The sequence below is a fragment of the Geotrypetes seraphini genome, chromosome 8 (assembly GCF_902459505.1).
Source record: "Geotrypetes seraphini chromosome 8, aGeoSer1.1, whole genome shotgun sequence".
NCBI lineage: Eukaryota > Metazoa > Chordata > Amphibia > Gymnophiona > Dermophiidae > Geotrypetes > Geotrypetes seraphini.
This window is the reverse complement of record NC_047091.1, coordinates 178,389,409-178,406,673: the sequence shown is the minus strand read 5'-3', so window position 1 is coordinate 178,406,673 and position 17,265 is coordinate 178,389,409. Positions and strand designations below refer to the sequence as shown.

The 17,265-nt window shown below is 45.2% G+C and overlaps 1 protein-coding gene across 5 annotated transcripts in view; it reads left to right on the top strand.

Annotated features, from left to right (window-relative positions):
- Positions 1-17,265, top strand: part of CCDC157 (coiled-coil domain containing 157) — a 116,288-nt gene that overhangs the window by 69,546 nt on the left and 29,477 nt on the right. For all 5 annotated transcript variants that reach the window (XM_033955697.1, XM_033955700.1, XM_033955699.1 and 2 more), the window contains exons 8-9: positions 11,916-12,084; positions 13,410-13,549. In XM_033955697.1, the coding sequence (XP_033811588.1) occupies positions 11,916-12,084; positions 13,410-13,549 (309 nt within the window). The remainder of the gene's footprint in view (positions 1-11,915; positions 12,085-13,409; positions 13,550-17,265) is intronic.

Genomic DNA, 17,265 nt, shown 5'->3' with positions numbered 1-17,265 from the left:
ATCGGTCGTCGTCAAGGCCATAGCCTCGGCATGGGAGTGGAGATGCGGTGCCGAGAGAATGGGCATGGAGGAGTCCATAGGTACCGAGGGAGTGGATACCGGTTGGACGGTATGGGGCTCGGGCCGGTCTGGTACCGAGAGCAGCGGTGCCAAGATAGAGGGTAAGAGCTGCTTAAGTTGCTTGTGGAGTTGTTCCTGCAACTTGTCCTGGAGGATGGCCGCAATGCGGTCATCCAGGGGAGGCACCGGAACCACTTTTTTCTTCTTTGGTTCCATAGGTGCCGCTCTACACTCCGGCGATGAGGGGGCCGATGACGAGGCACTCACCGAAATCGGAGTGGAGCGTTTTTTGGCTCGGCGTGGAGCCGAAAGGACTGGTGTCGTCCCCGAAGAGGGAGGGCGCTCAAGGGTGGAAGGCTTCTTAGCCGGCTTACCTGGTGCCGGGGGCGCCGATGTCGACTCAGGCGGTGTCGAAGTGGTCGGTGTCGATTTCGACGGTGCCGCAGATGAAGAGGTCGAATCCATAGTCGGGCCGGTGCCGAAAAGTAGATTTTGTTGGATTTGACGATTCTTCAAAGTGCGTTTTTTAAGAGTGGCACAGCGGGTGCAGGAATCCGCCCGATGATCCGGTCCCAAGCACTGTAAGCACCAGTTGTGTGGATCAGTGAGGGAGATCGGGCGTGCACACCGCTGGCACTTCTTAAAACCGGGCTGCGGGGGCATGAATGGGAACACGGCCTCCGCAAAATCAAACCCCGAGGCCTGGATCGTGCTAACAGGCCCCGCCGGGGCAGGAACGAAAAATAAATCAAAAGAAAGAAATTTTTTTTTTTTTTTTTTTTTAATAGAAAGAAAAAAGCACCCGAAGGTGAAAAAATCGAAAAAAGAACGCGAGCGGGAAGGCAAAAAGGAGTATTTCAACGACGTTGAAAAACACACGTCTTCTTCGCTCCGCGGAAACGAAGAAACTGGGGACCACGCACTCCTCCGTCGGGCGGGAAGGCACTCGCGCACGCGCGGTGCGGCCAACTAGAACTTTCTAGTAAAAAGGTCCGTACCGTGGGCTCCGTCGGTGACGTCACCCATGCGTAAAGAATATGCTGCCTGCTTGTCCTGGGATAATAATTTTTCTTTATTCATTTTTAAACCTCTCATCAAGTGTACAAGAATCATAACACTTATTTAAACACTTGAAAATTTTATCATTATACTATATAAACATTGAAGAAATCCTTACCCTACCCCCCCCTCCAACCCTATTAGTAATTCTATTTCATCACTTTATCAAAACAAACCCTCCCCCCTCCCAACCTTAAATGGTACATCCTCAAAAGAAAAATGGTATCCATTACAAAACGATGTAATTAGCTCTCATATTTTAATAAAATTTTTATAATTTCCATTTTGTACTGCTATTGAACATTCCATGTTATATAAATGATATAGCAAATTCCACCAAAAATTAAAGTTAAATCTGCTATGATCTTTCCAATTATTAGTAATATGTTGAATGGCAACTCCCATCATGATCAATAAAAGTTTGTTATTATTCGCCGATATCTGACTCTTTCAGCTTCTCAATAGAGCATTTTGGACCCCAGTTAGAATACAGAAGTTGAATAGTTCAATGTCTAATAGATGCTGGCATTGTAATCTTGAAATAGGGACTTTAGATCATCTTTTGTTTTATTGTCCCTATATTTTAGCCTTTTGGAATTCCATCTGGGATCAAGTAAATTGTTTACTGGAAAATCATGTAGCACTTTCTTATGATACAGTATTATTTGGAACAGCTATGAGAAAAAAGAGTCAGATATCATCATTTAACAATAAATTTTTATTAATCATGACTGGAGTCGCTATTCAACATATCACCAACAATTGGAAGGATTGCAGTAAACTTAATTTCACCTTTTGGTGGAACTCATTATGTCATATGTTCAAAATGGAAAGATCAATAGCTGTACAAAATGGAAATTATAAGACCTTTTCTAAAATATGGGGGCCATTGACATCTTTTTGTGATGATTAAACACCAGTTATTCTATTGAAATATACACCATGAATAATAGAGAGGGGGAAGGGTTCTTATTTTATTATGTATACTATTAATAATAATGGAAAGGGGGGTGGGTTATGGGTTTATATATATACAATTGTTTCCTCTTGATAGATTTACAAGTGATGTTTTCAAAAATATGTATGATTTTAATTTGTACACTTGTTGAAAGATTAATAATGAATAAAGATTTACAAAAAAAAGGAAAGAATGTTAGCCTTGCAGAAAGGAAATTTTAATAACTTTCAGGAGGTTTGGAAGCCATTAATAGAATATTGTAATGAGTAATTATTGGAATATCATTTTTCCCTAATAGGTATAATTGCAAAGTATGGAGGGGGATTTCTGATTTGATATTAAATGATTAGATTAATAGGACAGATTATATAATATATTATATGATATATGCAACTACATATGAATTAGAAGGGTTGGGAGGGAGGGTTTAAACACTAATTTAAGTTAAATTGATAGAGAATCAAGTGATATTGTATAAGTTCAAATGTTATTTTATGATACACTTGTTGTAAGATGTAAAATGAATAAAGAATTAAAAAAAAAAAAAATAAGCTTTTATTGATTATGACAGGGATCGCCATACAACATATCACATATAATTGGAAGAATTGGAGTAGATTCAATTACTGTTTCTGGTGGAACTCGTTGTGTCACATTTATAAAATGGAAAGAAGAACAATTGCAATACAAAGAGGAAATTATAATAAATTTAAAGAGATCTGTGGGCCTTTGACAAAGTATTGCAATGAATAAATACCATTTTTCCATTATAAGTACAAGTGCGGATGGAGGGTGGGGGGAGGGGTGTCTGAATTTGATTAAATTTTAGTTCATTGGACAAGAATTTTTATATGATATATTTGATTGCATATAGCATGGGAGGAGTGGGAGGGAAGGGATTAAATCTTATGTATTAATGTTTTTGGTTTTTTATTAATTCTTTATTCATTTTTAAAATACATACAATAATAAATAAATAAGAAATGATAAGAAATTCAAGTGATGTATACAATTCAATATGTAAATTATTTATGCACTGATGTAAGAGGTAAAATGAATAAAGAATTTGAAAATAAAAAAGAAGCACAAGATTGAGATAAGTGAATTTTGCTGATATGTATATGGAGCATTTCCCATGAGAGTTTATTTTTTTTATAATTCTTTATTCATTTTTAAAACTTACAACAGCATATAACATCATTTTATACTTAAATACATCATTTAATAGCCTATCAAAATCTAATTCAGATTCCATATCCCTCCCTCCCCCATACACACTTTGCACTCATAAGAGAACCAAAATACCCCCATCCCCCTCCCCCAACCTTGGACGTGCATTTTTAAGGGGGAAAAACAGTATTCATTCATTACAGTATTTTGTTAATGGCTCCCAAATATCTTGAGATTTTTTAAAATTCCTTTGCTGCATGGCAATTACCCTTTCCATTTTAAATATGTGACATAGAGAGTTCCACCAAAAGCTATAATTCAAACGATCCCAATTTTTCCAATTTCTCATGATATGTTGTATGGCAACCCCTGTTATAATGAGTAATAACTTGTTATTGTTAGAAGATATTTGGTAGTGTTCCAGCCTGCAAGATGAGTATTAGAAGCACAAGACTGAGATAAATGAATTTTGCTGATATGTATATGGCAACTGACTCCAAAAAAAGAATTGCCAACGAAACTTAAAAGAATCCAACAATGAGGCAAAAAATGGTCAAAAGGTTCCATGAGTGATTGCAGAACAGCAAAACCACCAACATACAAAGGAATATGTATACTAAAATAATAATAAGAGTGTGACAATGTGAGGTACCCTCAGTGCGCAGGATAAGCGACGGGAGAAAAACTCCAACGCTTCAAGCGAAGAGGTAGAGGTTAGAAAGCCCCCACCTACACACCATCATGGGGTACCTATAGTGTGTTTTGAAATTAAATAGCACAATCCCAAACCAGTGCACAATGAACACAAATAAAAAAAATGGATTCACAAACTGCAATCACTCAGGGAACCCCCCAGCCAACTCCCAGCAAAAAATCAAAAAAGCAACTTAGCTTGAAGAGTCTTCATTCAACGTCCAGGGGTGCGGGAACAACGTAGATGAAACACCGCAAAACCAGGTTCAACCAAGCCTGGTTTCGGGAACAAAATCCCTTCCTCAGGAACCCATGAATCAAGTATCCAAACGGACTTCAAGGCAGGCTGGAGAGAAAGAGAGGAGCTCCTTTTGACGGAGGGGTGAGTAACCTAGAAAGAGACCTGGGAGTGATGGTAGACACAACATTGAAATCATCGGCGCAGTGCGCCACAGCCTCAAGGAAAGCAAACAAAATGCTGGGTATCATCAAAAAGGGTATCACGACCAGGATGAAGGAAGTCATCCTGCCACTGTATCGTGCAATGATGCGCCCGCACCTGGAGTACTGCGTCCAGTACTGGTTGCCGTACCTCAAGAAGGACATGGCGGTACTTGAGAGAGTCCAGAGAAGAGCAACTAAGCTAATTAAGGGAATGGAAAACCTCTCGTATACTGACAGACTGAAGGAGCTGGGGCTGTTCTCCCTGGAGAAGCGGAGACTTAGAGGTGACATGATAGAAACCTTCAAGATCCTGAAAGGCATAGAAAAAGTAGACAGGGACAGATTTTTCAAATTATGGGGAACCACAAGTACAAAGGGGCACTCGGAGAAATTGAAAGGGGACAGGTTTAGGACAAACGCCAGGAAGTTCTTTTTCACCCAGAGGGTGGTGGATACATGGAACGCACTTCCGGAGGCTGTGGTAGGCAGGAGCACGTTACAGGGCTTCAAAGAAGGTTTGGATAGGTTCCTAGAGGACAAAGGGATTGAGGGGTACAGATAGGAGTAGAGGCAGGTTATAGGGATAGGAGTAAGAGGTAAGTTATAGAAATAGACAGGGATCACTGCTCAGGCAATAGGCCTGAAGGGCCGCCGCGGGAGCAGACCGCTGGGTGAGATGGACCTCTGGTCTGCCTCAGCGGAGGCAACTTCTTATGTTCTTATTTTTTGCCTCATTGTTGGATATGTATATGGAGCATTTCCATGAGAGTTTATTATCTTAATCAATGGATGTGAACCGCCTAGAACTTTTTGGGGTGTGGCAGTATACAAGAATAAATTATTATTATTATTAACAACACTGCCACTGTGGTAGTTTCAGTTTTTCACTTGAGTAGCTGAAAAAATACACACTGAGACATAGGAAAATTAAGACTCGAGTGGTTATTTCTATGCTATGTGGAGGGTTTTTTTTACAGACCCATCATGATACGGGTTCCAAAGGACACCTTGTGAGTCCAGGAGCCAAGTTATTGAGGTCTGGATATCTTTATCAGTGGTGTGCATCTGAATGGTGATCCCAATAATACTTATATAGCAGCACATTTCTATTTATATTTTATGCAAGACCCTATCTTAGCTTATCCTTGAGCTGTTTTCATTGCTGTCCTTTCAGAAGGAAAATTGTGATAGATCACCTAGATATATAGAGGATGCTAATGGCTCTGTTTAACAAAATTGGAGAAGTTCTGCAGCAGTGTCCCGCAAACTTTTAAAAGCCGCGGCACACTAAACTCGGGCCCGCAGCTGGAAGGCATCTGGAAATGCACGGACATTGATGCGCGTGATGTCATCATGTCGACATCCACACATGCACGGAGACCATCCAGACGGGCCCTGAGCCTGCAAATACCATGACGGTATTTGGAGGATACTGGAAGAGGAGAGACGCCGGCTGACTGCCTACAGGACATGCCTCTTGCCGCGAGAGGCACGTCCTATAAGCAGCCAGTGCCTCACTGCAGCACACAATTTGCGACACAAATTAGCACTCTCCAGACCAGTAGAGGTTATCTTTACAAGTGGGTATATATCCAATCATGACCAGCAGGTGGAGACTGAAAGAAGACCTGCTGGTCATTTTTGGATATATACCCACTTGTAAAGATTAACCTCTACTGGTCTGGAGAAGCTAAAAGAAAGTAAATTAGCAGGTAAGAACCTAATTTCTCCTTACTACAAAAATACCGAGGAGAAACAAGCTGCATGGTGTCCTTTGTAAAACAGAATTCACAACCTTTTCTTCTATCTCCACCTGCTGGTAGGGGGCATAAAGCCTCTTGATTGATCTGCTAAGATTAAAGGGAAGAAATCCGAAGATTACATTTGTCCTTAAAACAAATACTTTTAGTAAATATAATATGTAAGAAAAATGACTTTGAGAGTTGTAACTATTATCCCAGGACATGCAGGCAGCATATTCTTAACGCATGGGTGACGTCACCAACGGAGCCCCGGTACGGACCTTTTTAACTAGAAAGTTCTAGTTGGCCGCACCGCACATGCGCGAGTGCCTTCCCGCCCGACAGATGAGAGCGTGGTCCCCAGTTTCTTCGTTTCCGCGGAGCGAAGAAGACGCATGTGTTTTCAACGGCCGTTGAAAAACTAATTTTTGCCTTCCCGCTCGCGTATTTTTTCACTTTTTTTCCCTTTATTTTTGTTTTAAAAAAAAAAAACTCATCGAGTTTTCCTTATTTTTTCAGGCCGGCCCCGGCGGGGCCTGTTGCCACCATACAGGCCTCCGGGTTCGATTTTGCGGAGGCTGTGTTTCCATTCATGCCCCCTCAACCGGGTTTTAAGAAGTGCTAGCGGTGTGCACGCCCGATCTCCCTCACCGACCCACACAATTGGTGCCTCCAGTGCTTGGGTCCAGAGCATCGGGCTGACACCTGCACCCGCTGTGCTACGCTTAAAAAGCGTACTATGAAAAATCGGCAGATCCAGCAAAATATTTTGTTTGGTACCGGATCTGCCATGGAACCGGCTGCGACGTCGACGGCACCACAAAAGTCGGCACCGACGACATCAACACCACCGGACCCTTCCTCGGGGTCGTTGGGCCCAGGTAAGCCGGCTAAGAAGCCTCCCACTTCCCTTGAGCGCCCTCCTGCTACGGTTGCGACACCGGCCCTCCCGGCACCGCACCGGCCCCGCAAACGCTCCGCTCCGATCTCGGTGAGTGCCTCATCATCGGCCTCCTCATCGCCGGAGCGTAGAGCGGCACCTATGGTACCGAAGAAGAAAAAAGCAGTACCGGTGCCTCCCCTGGACGACCGCATCGCGGCCATACTCCAAACACAGTTACAGGAGCAGCTGCAACAACAGCTCCAACAACTGTTGCCGGCGTTGCTGGCACCGCACCTTCTGGTACGAGACCGGTCCGAGCCTCACACTGTCCCATCGGTGTCGACCCCCTCGGTACCGATTAATACTTCCATGCCGGTGCTCTTGTCAGAAACACCTACAGTACATACCCGTGATGCTGCCGACCCTGTCCAGTCCCAGGAACGACATCGGTCTTCCTCACCCGGTACCGCCTCGGTGCACTCAGGCAAATCTCTTTCAAAGACCCGCCATGCCGAGCCCTCCACACCGATGTCCAAACGTACGCACCCCGATGTTAGGGACCCAGATTTGTGGGAAGACTCCCCTCACGGTACCGAGGAGGACGCTTCGTCAACCGACGAAGAACCCTCCATGACCGACACCGTCTCCAAACCAGAGCAATCCTCTTTCTCCAAATTCCTTAGGGAGATGTCAGCAGCTCTTTCCATTCCCTTAGAGTCCGACTCTAAAAAGTCTCAGGCTTTCCTCGATGCCCTAGACTTTGAGCAACCTCCCAAAGAATTTCTGAAGTTGCCCGTCCACGACATCTTATGGGAAACTTTCTATAAAAACTGGGAAGCTCCCCTCACGGTTCCTGGAGCCCCTCGTAAATTGGATAGCTTGTACCGGGTTATTCCAATCCCAGGGTTTGATAAACCTCAATTGCCCCAGTGTATATGCCTCCACCCCTCCTGGCAGAGAGGGAAAAACCATGGATAAATTTGGTAAGCGCCTTTTCCAAAATGCCATGCTAGCCAATAGAGCCAACAACTACACCTTCCACTTCTCCTTCTACATGAAGCATCTGGTGCAACAGCTCTCCTCCTTACAGAAATACCTTCCTGAACGTAAGGTCCCTCTTTTCCAGCAACATATTTCCAGCCTCCTCCAACTCAGGAAATTCATGATTCGCTCCATCTACGACTCATTTGAGCTGATCTCTCATGCATCTGCCATGGCGGTGGCCATGCGACGTTTGACATGGCTGAGAGTCTCTGACCTGGACATTAACCACCAGGACCGCCTGGCTAATGCACCTTGTCTGGGTGATGAACTCTTCGGAGAGTCTCTGGACTCAACAACCCAGAAACTCTCAGCACATGAGACCAGGTGGGACACTCTGATTAAACCTAAAAAGAAGACTCCACCTGCTCGCACCTACAGACAGCAGTCTTCCTACCAGCGCAGGTTCTCGGCCAGACCTCTCAACCCGCCTCAACAGCAGCCTCGCCGACCTCGTCAACTGCATCAATCTCAGGCTCGCTCACAGTCTCACCAACCTGCCAAGCCTCTCCCTCCGTCAAAACCATCTCAGCCCTTTTGACTTTTTCCGCCAGGGCATAGCCAGTCTCCCATCATCATTGCCTCTTCCTCAGCCTATCGGAGGTCGCCTCCAAATCTTCTTCAGCCGTTGGGAGGTCATCACATCAGACCAATGGGTCCTCAACATCATTCGCCACGGCTACTCTCTCAACTTCCAGACTCTTCCACCAGACAATCCTCCCATAGAGTCTGCTTCTCACTCCTCCCAAACCCCCCTCCTCCTGAGGGAGGTCCAATCCCTCCTTCTTCTCAATGCCATCGAAGAGGTGCCTCCGGACCAAAGGGGTCAGGGATTCTACTCCCGCTACTTCCTGGTTCCCAAGAAGACAGGAGACCTTCGTCCCATCCTCGATCTCAGGGACCTCAACAAGTGTCTGGTCAAGGAGAAGTTCAGAATGCTCTCCCTTGCCACGCTTTACCCTCTTCTCTCTCAACACGACTGGCTATGTTCCCTGGACCTGAAAGAGGCCTACACTCACATCCCAATCAATCCGACTTCACGTCGCTACCTACGGTTTCAGATACAGCACCGTCACTATCAGTACAAAGTGCTACCTTTTGGCCTCGCTTCATCGCCCAGGGTGTTCACCAAGTGCCTTATTGTGGTGGCGGCCTTCCTCAGGTCTCACAACCTCCAGGTGTTCCCCTACTTGGACGATTGGTTGGTGAAAGCACCTACTTGTGCTACAAGCCACTCATCACACCATCTCTTTCCTCCATCTCCTGGGGTTCAAGATCAACTACCCCAAGTCGCATCTGCTTCCCACACAGCGACTTCAGTTCATTGGAGCAGTTCTCGACACCACACTAATGAGGGCGTTTCTCCCCTCCGACTGTCAACAGACCCTGCTCCACCTCTGTCGTCAGGTGCTCCTTCATCACTCCATTCCTGCCCGACAGATGATGGTCCTCCTGGGCCACATGGCCTCGACGGTCCATGTGCTTCCTCTGGCGCGACTCCACCTCAGGACACCTCAATGGACTCTTGCCAACCAATGGTCACAGACCACGGATCTTCTTTCTCATCCCATCTCTGTGACATCGTCTCTTCAGCAATCTCTTCAATGGTGGTTGAACTCCTCAAATCTTTCCAGGGGTCTACTCTTTCATCTACCCCCTCACTCCATGATCATAACCACGGATGCCTCCCCCTATGCGTGGGGAGCTCACCTGGGAGATCTACGCACCCAGGGACTCTGGACCCCTCAGGAGCGTCAACATCACATCAATTTCCTGGAACTCAGAGCCATGTTCTATGCTCTCAAGGCCTTCCAGCATCTTCTCTGCCCTCAGGTTCTTCTCCTGTGCACAGACAATCAAGTCGCCATGTACTACATAAACAAGCAAGGCGGCACCGGATCTCGCCTCCTTTGTCAGGAGGCTCTCAGCATCTGGACCTGGGCCACGGCCCGCAATCTCTTCCTCAAGGCTGTCTATATCCAGGGCGAACAGAACTCCCTGGCCGACAATCTCAGCCGCATCCTTCAACCTCACGAGTGGACTCTGGACCCTTCAACACTCCACTCCATCTTTGCTCGCTGGGGTACTCTGCAGGTGGGCCTTTTTGCAGCGCCTCACAACCATCAGCTGCCCCAGTTCTGTTCCAGACTCTTCTCTCCTCATCGTCTGACCCCAGATGCATTCCTGCTCGACTGGACGGATCGGTTCCTCTATGCCTTTCCTCCACTACCTCTGATGTTGCGGACGTTATCCAAACTCCGCAGGGACAGGGCCACCATGATTCTCATCGCTCCTCAGTGGCCTCGCCAACACTGGTTCTCCCTCCTGCTTCAGCTCAGCTCCAGGGAGCCCATTCCTCTTCCTGTGTTTCCTACTCTACTTACGCAGCAACGTCAGTCTCTACTGCATCCCAATCTGTCTTCGCTCCACCTGACAGCTTGGTTTCTCTCGGGCTGACCTCTCCAGAGAATCTGTCTCAGCCTGTCCGTCGCATTTTGGATGCCTCCAGGAAACCGGCCACCCTCCAATGTTAACATCAGAAGTGGACCAGGTTCTCCTCTTGGTGTCTACTGCAACATCACGATCCCACCTCATTAGCGGTGGAAACTGTACTGGACTATTTGCTCTCTCTGTCCGACGCTGGCCTCAAGTCTACCTCAATCAGAGTCCACCTCAGTGCCATCACTGCGTTTCATGAGCCTATCCTCGGAAAACCTCTCACGGCTCATCCACTGGTTTCCCGGTTCATGAGAGGCCTCTTCAATGTCAAACCACCTCTGCAGCCTCCTCCTGTCGTCTGGGACCTGAATGTGGTTTTATCAGCCCTCATGAAACCCCCTTTTGAGCCTCTTGCCACAACTTCGCTCAAACTTCTAACATGGAAGGTGCTTTTCCTCATTGCCATCACCTCTGCCAGGAGGGTTAGCGAGATGCATGCACCGGTCGCCGATCCACCGTTCACTGTTTTTCACCATGACAAGGTGGTTCTGCGTACCCATCCTAAATTCCTTCCCAAGGTGGTCTCGGCTTTTCACCTCAACCAGTCCTATGTGTTGCCTGTCTTTTTCCCTAAACCCCATTCTCATCCTGGGGAACAGGCGTTGCACACGCTGGATTGTAAGCGTGCCCTTGCATACTACCTTGACCGTACCAGGGCTCACCGCTCGTCCCCTCAGCTCTTTCTGACCTTCGATCCTAACCGTCTAGGTCGTCCTGTCTCTAAACGGACGCTTTCCAACTGGCTTGCTGCCTGTATTGCGTTCTGTTATGCTCGGGCCGGTCTCTCACTGGAAGGTGCTGTCACGGCCCACAGGGTCAGAGCTATGGCTGCTTCTGTGGCTTTCCTCCGTTCCACGCCCATCGAGGAAATCTGCAAGGCTGCCACTTGGTCCTCAGTTCACACGTTCACTACTCACTACTGTCTGGATGCCTTCTCCAGACGGGATGGACACTTCGGCCAATCTGTGTTACAAAATTTATTTTCCTAATGGCCAACCATCCCTCCTCCCTCTCTGTTAGCTTGGAGGTCACCCATGCGTAAAGAATATGCTGCCTGCTTGTCCTGGGATAAAGCACAGTTACTTACCGTAACAGGTGTTATCCAGGGACAGCAGGCAGATATTCTTACGTCCCACCCTCCTCCCCGGGTTGGCTTCTTAGCTGGCTTATCTTAACTGGGGACCACGCTCTCCTCCGTCGGGCGGGAAGGCACTCGCGCATGCGCGGTGCGGCCAACTAGAACTTTCTAGTTAAAAAGGTCCATACCGGGGCTCCGTCGGTGACGTCACCCATGCGTTAAGAATATCTGCCTGCTGTCCCTGGATAACACCTGTTACGGTAAGTAACTGTGCTTTCTGTTCCCCAGGCGCTGACCAAACAGCTGCAGGAGGAGAAAGATTCTCTAGAACAGGCGACAACTGAGTTGTGCAAGAATATATCAGAGCTGGAAGTGGTGATCCAGGAACAAAAGAAGAAAGAAACATTGCTAGTGACTTTTCCAGAACTCAACATCCCTTCAGATGTTCACTTTGAGAGTAAGGACTGAAAAGGGGGGAATCCCTGGCTCAGGCTATATTTTTCTCTTTTTTTTTTCCACAATAGCTTGTAATGAGAGGGATGGCAGACAGATATGTTGGTAGGGTTAGGATTTAAATACAGCTTAAAATTAGTGGGCTTTCAGCCTGGACTTGAATACCGCCAGAGACAGAGCGTGATGTAACGAGTCAGGCAGGTTGTTCCAGGCATGCGGGGCAACAAGGTAGAAGGGACAGAGAAGGGAATTGGCAGTAGAGGAGAAGGGTACCGAAAGGAGGGACTTGTCTGATGAACAGAGTTCCTGGGGGGGGGGGGGGGGAGAGAGATATTGAGGAGCTGCAGAGCGAGTACACTTGAATGTCAGTAAGAGGAGTTTGAATTGTTTGTGGAGACGAACAGGAAGCCAGTGAAGCAATCCAAGGAGTAATGTGAGTATAATAACCCTGGCGGAATTCGAGGCCTGCAGTAGCGTTCTGAACAGATTGAAGGGGAGAGATAGGACTTAGTGGAAGACCCGCAAAAAGCAGATTGCAGTAATCCAGACGAGGGGTGACAGAAGCGTGGATGGGGGATCTTTGCAGCAGGCTCAGAAAGAAAAGGACAGATTTTAGCAATATTATAGAGAAAAAATGACAAGTTTTGGCAGTCTGTTGGATATGTGAGGAGAAGGAGTGCAACGAGTCAAAGATGACCCCGAAGTTGTGAGCCGATGAGAGTTATCCACCGCTATAGGAGAGGTGGATTCAGGTGGAAAGATAAGGAGCCATTTCTCCAGCCCTCACTTATTATCAATTTCGGAAAGATCTTAAAACGTATCTATTTAAACAATATAATATTTAATCGATTTCAAAATTATCATGTTAAGCAGATTTTTTTATTATTTTTATAGAATAATGTTTACAGTTTCTTATCTATTTTAGTATAAATAATTTGTATTGTGCATATTTTACTTTGAATAAGTTAGGGTTGCATTTTGTTAGTATCTTTTATTGAATTGTATTTTAATTACTTGTTCTAATTACTATTGTGTAAACCACCAAGAACTGATGGTTTGGCGGTATAAAAAATAAACTATTATTATTATTCAGTTTTGGCCAATGGCAGCAAGACATTCCAGGTAGCAATGTCAGAGAGGCATAGCACTCGGTGAGTGTGAACCACACAGCAGAGGAACTCCCATTCTGATCTGTGACTCAAATTTTGTGAGGCAGCGCAGTAGTAGTCTAAAAGAAGCAAACGGAACAAAATATTAGAAGAATAAAAATCCTAGGTGCCACCTATTTTTATTCAAAATGGTTTTCCAACCTCTCTTGTTTGTTTGCAGGTTCTGGGAATGTTGCTGAAGACATGGAGTATCAGATGCAGGCTAACAGCATTCGAATCAGCATTTTGGAAGCTGAGAATACGCGACTGCGCAGTTCTCTCGGCAAACTGAGGGACTCTGCTCAGCAGGGAAATCTGAAGGTTAGTGTGTAAGCACCCGTAAAATGAAATGTATTTTTTTTCAAAATTCTTTATTCATTGTTTCATCTTACAACAAGTAAACAATATTACATCATTTAAAACTTTTACATATCACTTGAAATTCTTTCTATTGTCATTGTAAATACATAAATTTATTCCCTCCTCACCATTTTTTTCCAAGACAGTTTACAAGGAGTTACATGAAATATTAAAAGTCTATATGGTTGCAATTGAAGCAGGAAAATAGTATATAATACTGCTCATACTGGACAATACATATCTGTATTAGAGGCCCAACATACTTGAAGGGCTCTGGCCTCAGAATCGGAGCCTACGCACAACAGTGAATCACAAACTGAGAAGATCCACGTAGTTAATACAGCTCCTGCTCCAATCATTGGCCAGTAATTTAATCTTTTTTTTTGAAAAATTTTTTTATAAAGCAATTTAATGAAGCTAAAACCCTTTCAACTTTAAAGGGGTATTATACATATGTAGTAGCCAGGATTTGAAAAAATGTGAGACCAAAAAGACTTATCTCAGAGCCCATCTCCCTTGGTAGGGCTGTTGGAATTTGTTTAGGGGCTTTATAGTCCCTGTTTTTGGCCGGACAGAGCTTGGGCGGGCCCTGTTTGGGGGTCCGTCCGACCTCGGGGGTGTCAAACCCGGCGGGTCTCGAGCGGGGTCCCTCCCCCCACTTCCTCCACCTCCCCACATTTTTTTAGAGGAGCCTCAGCAGTAAGCCTTGCCCCCTAAATCAAGCAAGGCATATTGCTTCGAGAGCCTGTGGAGTCTGTTCTGTAAAAAAAAAATAAAATAAAATAAAATCCTGAGGTAGTGCCGGTCTGCAGGGTTGCTTCCCTGTCAGTTACTGTTTTTTACAGTATTTTTTCATCTAACTGGCACTTTGTTTCTAGCTAGGTCGCGTATGGAGCAATTGTGCCCTTCTCCGGGGGAGTGGGACATAATTCGGTCCAGCCGCGAGGCACTCGCGGCCGGACTGAACTCGGTAGTTTGGGCCGGTGAGGTGGTGGAGCTCCGTCGGCAGCGGCTGCAGGCGCCCAGAGCTCCCCGCCGATGGTGCCTCGCGAGTCGGCTGGGAGCAGTGGGGAAGCCCGGTCTTCCCCAACCGCCCACGGAGGGATTCCCCGAAGGATTCCCTCTCAGCTGATTTTTTGACAGCTGATGCCGACTTGCCTGTTTTAGCGGCTGGGACTGTTCAGGCTTCATTGGTAACTATGACTTGTGTTATTTTTCCCAATGTGCATCACTTCGCATTTGTCCACATTAAATTTCTTCTGCCGTTTGGACACCCCGTCTTCCAATTTCCTAAGGTCTGCCTGCAATTTTTCACAGTCTGCGTGCTTTTTGACAACTTTGAACAATTTAGTGTTATCTGCAAATTTAATCACCTTACTCATCGTTCCAATTTCCAGATCATTTATAAATAAGTTAAACAGCACCAGTCCAAGTACAGATCCCTGCGGCACTCTACTGTTTACTCTCCTCCATTGAGAAAAATGACCATTTAACCCTACCCTCTGTTTTCTCTCCGATAACTAATTCCTTTTTTTTTTTTTTTAATTCTTTATTCATTTTCGTATGTTACAACAAGTGTAGCAAATAAACTCATTTAAAACTTAAAGATACACACTTGATTAACTCTCATATAAGCATCAAATTTAACATTTCATTACAAATTAAAATTCTATAATATAACTAATTCCTAATCTACAATTGAATATTGCCTATCCCACAAGGTACCTGCAAAAAGTTAATGTAAGAGCACTTAGGAAGCAGTAAGTGTGACTGCATTGAGTGTTAACTTGATAGCGCACAGTAATCCTTATTTTATTTATTTATTTTTATTTAAAATTCTTTATTCATTTTTTTCATCTTACAACAAGTGTGACAAAATAACGTTTTGAACTTATACAATATCACTTGAATATCTATCATTATCAATCAACGGGTGCAAGAAGAAGCCCTATGATCCGGACCCAAGCACTGGAGACACCAATTGTGCAGGTCAGTCAAAGATATAGGGCGAGCACACCGTTGGCACTTCTTAAAACCCGGCGAAGGGGGCATGAAGGGGAAAACAGCCTCCGCAAAATCTAATGTCGAGGCTTTGATGGTGCCATAAGGCCCCACCGGGCGCGGTCGAAAAACCAATTAGTATCTTTACAAAAGACAATTGTGGAGGGAGGGGTAAATTTTCCAAATTTTTATAGGTATCATCAAGCCTATATTTTAAGACAGGGTATGTATTGGATCCTCCCAGAGCTCATGGAGAATGTACCAGATTGATTATATTTAGAATGGCGACTCCTGTTTCCTTTGCATTTGTCTCATCTTATAAGTATAAAATTGCCCAGGAAATATAAAGGCAATAGAATATTGCTTGATACGTGGAGAACTTTAAAATACATTTCTCCCTCATCATTCGCGGGGGATACGGACAGAGCCGGACCGTGAATGGCGAAAAATCACGATTATCCGGCTCTGACCCACCTCCCTGCCACCTTCCTGGCCTTACCTGGTGGTCTAGAGGGCTTTCGGGGCAGGAGCGATCTTCCTACGCTCCTGCCCCGTGCAGATCACCATGAGGAAATGGCTGTAGGGAGTTCCCGACGTAGTCTCGAGAGTTTCTAAATTCTTGTGGGGTGAAGCACTTCTATGCCCATAAGCAGCCATGGCCATGGAGCACCTATTCGGAAGTGGTATCTAGGCAGCCTGATACCAGCCTAAATATGGGGGCAACCAATTATGACAGGTATCAGTAGTTGTGCCTAGTGCATCATACAACACATGCCCATGCTGCTCCCATGTTATCATCCCAATTTGGTTACATCGAAACCTCCATATTCTGGTCTAAAATAGATGAAACTATTCTAGAAAACAACCCCGAGGACTTCATCTTACATTGGGAAAGACTTTGCTCCAACACCCTTGATGATTTAGCCCCACTGCAAACCAAATCCAGACCCAGCAGGAGATCAGATAAATGGTTCGACTCCGAACTGCTACAACTCAAAAGACAATGTAGACGACTAGAGAGAAAATGGAGAAAATCGAACTCGGATCATACAAAATCTGCCTGGAAAAAAATCAACAAACAATACAAATCACAATTAAAGGACAAGAGAAAAGCATACTACACCAACCTAATAGGTACTGAAACCCAAGACACCAAAAAACTATTCCAAATTCTAAAAACCCTAACCGACACCAAACCCTACCTGACCACTAACAATACTACCCCCCCAGCCACTCTATTAGCAGAACACTTCCAAAATAAAATTACCAATGCAAGAGCTACCCTCAATGACACCTCTACCCATCCTAACAAATTCACAATTCTCCCCATAGATAGAGATTCTACTGCAGCAGATAGAATATGATCTCAATTCCCCAACATACAATGGCCTGAATTCAACAAATACTACAAAAAATACAGCCATGCATCCTGTGACCTCAACAACTGTCCACCATATCTCCTAAAAATATCCAGCACAAAATTCCACGCTCTTCTTCTAAACTGGATACAAATCTCGCTAATAAACGGCCACTACCCTACCAACCTCAGCGAAATCATCATCATCCCGATCCTCAAAGACCCCAAAGGACCGATAGACCAAACAGCCAACTACAGACCCATTGCCTCTATTCCACTCTACGTCAAAATAATAGAAGGACTAGTTGCCAAATTCCTC